The 4107-nt window shown below is 42.8% G+C and overlaps 1 protein-coding gene across 1 annotated transcript in view; it reads left to right on the forward strand.

Moving 5' to 3' along the window:
* Positions 1 to 1231: 1231 nt before the first annotated feature.
* The window catches only part of marchf1 (membrane-associated ring finger (C3HC4) 1), a gene marked incomplete at both ends in the record, with an annotated part of 11965 nt that continues 9089 nt past the window's right edge, over positions 1232 to 4107 (forward strand). The window contains one exon of the mRNA XM_079219980.1: positions 1232 to 1318. Within this exon, the coding sequence (XP_079076106.1) occupies positions 1232 to 1318 (87 nt within the window). The remainder of the gene's footprint in view (positions 1319 to 4107) is intronic.

Below are 4107 nucleotides of genomic sequence, written 5' to 3' on the forward strand. Positions count from 1 at the left end.
CAAAGCCTAAAACTACGACTTGTAATACAAAACTTGTAACCGCCACCTGTTTTTGATGCAAAAAAATACAGTGTATCTGTAGAAAAACTCGACAAATGTTACAATTGAACACAACTTGGCAACTTAAAAACACAGTGAAGTCACGAGACCAGAAGAACATCAACATTTCGTTTTTGTTATAAATTAAAAGCTATTCCCAATAATGCATCTTGGAAGCCCTTGAATATTTTAACTTAAAACGAGCTATCGGAGTGGACGGACAGCCGCCGCCCCGCGCTCGTCTCTGGAGAAACTTCCATTTTCTCTTCACCTCATTCAGCGGCTGCTCTTTGGTGCTCACTTTTTGCCACCAGTTTTCCCGTTATATCAATCATAATCCTAAAGACCTGAGACCATTTGAAATAGGATTACAACCTCACCACAAACACACACCCACACACACACACTCACTTCATGGCCGGTGGGGCGATTAATGGGCCTTTATTTCTTTAACATAACAAAAATGAGGCGGCTTATCTTCTATCAACGCATTGTTTCTCAGCAGGTAGTTGCTGCACAATCTGTGTGTGTGTGTGTGTGTGTGTGTGTGTGTGTGTGTGTGTGGCTGCTGTCCATGTGCACAAGTTGTGTAAGCTTATTAGCAGCAGCACTGGTCAGAGGAGGAGATTGAGGTTAGTCTAAACCCTAATCCTTATGGACCGTATGCCTATTACCCAGCAAGCACGACAAAATCCTGGCTCCGCCCCACCGAGAGAGACTCCCTACTCACACACACAGACACACACATACACATATATATATATACACACTCACACACACAAAAACACGCGCACGTCACGACAGCGTACATTTTTCCTGCCTCCTTGTCTACTGCTCGGCTCCATCTCAACTCTTCTTCTCACCGTCTCGCTCTCTCTCTCTCAGCAGGAGGGCAGAAGAGGAGGGGGAGGAAGAGAAGGAGGTGGAGCGCACTGTTGAGTAGTTTCCCAGTCGTCATGACGACCTCACACCCCACCATCTCTAGAGCTGTCTTCCTGTTGCCACGGTGAACGGATCTCGCTCCAACTCCGCTCCTCTGGACGATCCGGATCGGGCTGAGGAAGGAGAGCGAGCGCCGTCCCCCTTCCCCTAAAAAACGCTCGTGGACGGACGAGCGGATCACACGCAGAGACGCGGACCGGACAGGAATGCTGTAGGGGTACCACCAAAAGCGTTGCCTGGGAACAGCAGCATGCCAACACAACAGATAACTGTGGTCCCGGCCAAGGAGACGGCCAGCAACGGCAAGAGTGCTGCTCGCTCCAAAGACAAGACCGAGGTGAGTTTCTGAGCTCTTTACTCTCTTCTCCAGCCTCTGAGGTGCCGAAAAAAACCTGTAGCTTGATGGTTTCTTTGTCTTTTTTTGCAGATACAGTTTAAAAACTAGTGTAAAGTTGGCCAGGCTACAGATATTTAAGATTCCAGGTAGAAGGTAGAAGGTAGAAGTCATTTGATGGTCCTTGAGCATTGATCTTGATTGCGTCTGTGTGTCAGCTTCCAGCTCCAGTCTTTTCCACATACATTACATGTCGCCTTTTATCACTGTTCCCTCACTTGGGGTTTGATGCTTTCAACTGCCTCTTCCATAGAGCCTGACATCGTGTCACATCTTAAAACATCTTCGAACATCACACCAAGTCGTGTTTTTTCTGGCAGCGGGAGCATTTAAAGTAGATAGAGTTTTAGTTTGTGTTTAAGAACAAGAATGCATTTTGCTGTTCTGTATTCTGCTTCACTACGAATCTACAAAAATGGAAACAGGTGGTCTTTTTGGGTCTAACTGTGGCATGAAAATGGTTTTACTTTCTCACATCAGGCACAATATTCTGGTGTCTTTTATTCAATGCCTGACAGTGATAACAAGATCTGCATCTAAGAGTCTTAGTTGCTAGCTTTTCATTCGTCAGTGACCTAAATAAAGGAAAAACTCCAACCATAGGGTTAGGGAACTGACAGCATGAGAGCATGGGCTGTATTTTTGTTTTCTACACATATTTAACATAAGTAAGCCCAAGGAGAGAGTTACATATCACAGTCGATGAGTGGGTGCACCTGTTCACATACAGCGAAGGCCACATTATTGTATACAGAATCCATCATATCCTTAATAACGATTCACAATGTGAGTTAAGGTTATGGAGAGAATGGCGGTTATTGTTTATGTTTGGTTATGTTTCCACAGAAACAACCACAACACAACCCTGGACAACGTATTTCCGAACATATTTCATGTTATAAAGAAAGACTTTAGATTTGTAAACAACCGTGACGTTCTGTAAAATACATCATGACCAAGTATAAACGGTGCAGCTGCAGCTTCATGGCTGCTTGTCTAAATGTGGCTGTAGAGGGTTTTTTGATCCGAAGCTAGAGTCCAGAGCCAAAATATAGTCCTCGGTCCACGCTACACCACGTAATCGCCTCTGCAGAAACATGCACATGTCCACACTTGGACTCACCAAAGTCTCTTCTGTGCATCAAAGTCAGAGAGGCCAGAGGAGCAGACGCTGATGTAAGCAACAGTGGGATGTTGTTTCTGATGCAGAACCTAATTACCACTGATCTGCAGCTTGACGCTCCAGCAGGAAGGAGCGCCGTGTTTTGCTGTGATCTTGTGTGTAGTTAACTCTTCTTGCTTTGTTGTGACTAAGGCCGGTCAGGTTAAGGTTAATCAAGGATATGTTGGATGTAACGTAACAGCTTATTTGTTTGTGGTGAGGAATACAACTCATAGTTGGAATCACAACCTGTATGTGTGTTAAAGGAAGACTGTATAGCCCGATATTAAATGTTGGCTCATACATTTAAGGGAAAAGATCATTTGCATGTTTCAATATTTCTGTTTTTTATTTGTGTTTATTGGGTGTGAACCAAAGAGTAGGGAGATCTGAGTGTGATTAGTATACAATTGCATCCACTGTGCAGATGCTTCAGACACACACACACACACACACACACACACACACACACACACACACACACACACACACACACACACACACACACACAGTAGTACTGTTTCAACAGACTTTATAGGCTTTGCCAGACAGGGAAAGTAATACGACTAAATAGCAACACATGGAAAGCAAGTTAAACGTATTGTCGTCTGAAAGCGACAGTTGCTAGCTTACCTACTTACTTCTTAAGAGTTAGATGATTAAAAGATTGGTATCGGTTTAAAGCCTGTGTTTTCAGAAAAGGGTTACAGTTGTGTGTAGCTTAGCTTGACACCATGCAGAGGAAAATGGCCAGCTGAGCTCCATCAAACGAGTCTCCCAGCAACAATTTAAGGTTTAACACAGTTTAAGAAACCTTTCTGTCAAAGTTAGTGACTTTTCACACAAAATCCAGAATTCTAGGGTGACTAGCTTACAAGCTAACAAGCCTCATCGTTGTGCTACGCAATGCTAAACACCTGTTGGACCAGTGTCTCCAGTGAACACAAAGAGGAAATTGTTTGCAAACTTCTCATCCTCCATGTTGTGCTGTGTTCATGTTCTTGGCGAACCCTCCTTTTATAAAACTGCCCACTACAAACTCCTGATGACCGCAGTATGGAGAATACAGTACACGGTGCAAACTGTGTTCGTCAGTAGTATGCAGTGTGAAACTGTTGAGTCCGTTTATTTTGCAGTATGCTAACCTAGCCGTTAGCATTTTAAACAAGCTATTTAAGCACGGGACAAGAACTATTGAAAAATACAACTTTTTGAGCTGAGAATTTTGTTTATGATCTATGCGTGTTTACTTTCAAATAGAACGCATGGCCCCACCAACCCTCAAACAATGTATTATTTGGCCTACTGTGTATTTTGCTTTTGTTACAGAATCAGAAAAATTAATTAGCATTAATGTAATGTTTTTGAAGCCTCATTGTACAATGACAAATTCATAAAACGAGATTTGTTTTTCTTGACCAAAATCACAGCTGTGTGTTGACAACGTTGCTGTATTTGTATCAGACTTTTCAAGTTTATAATCAATCAGTAGTTATTGTCAAACAATATCTTCCCAATCTCTACATGATGTTTTTGTCAACCTTAATTATTTTGTGATGGATTTTTGTTG

The sequence above is a fragment of the Taurulus bubalis genome (assembly GCF_910589615.1).
Source record: "Taurulus bubalis genome assembly, chromosome: 6".
In the NCBI taxonomy this organism is placed as follows: Eukaryota; Metazoa; Chordata; class Actinopteri; order Perciformes; family Cottidae; genus Taurulus; species Taurulus bubalis.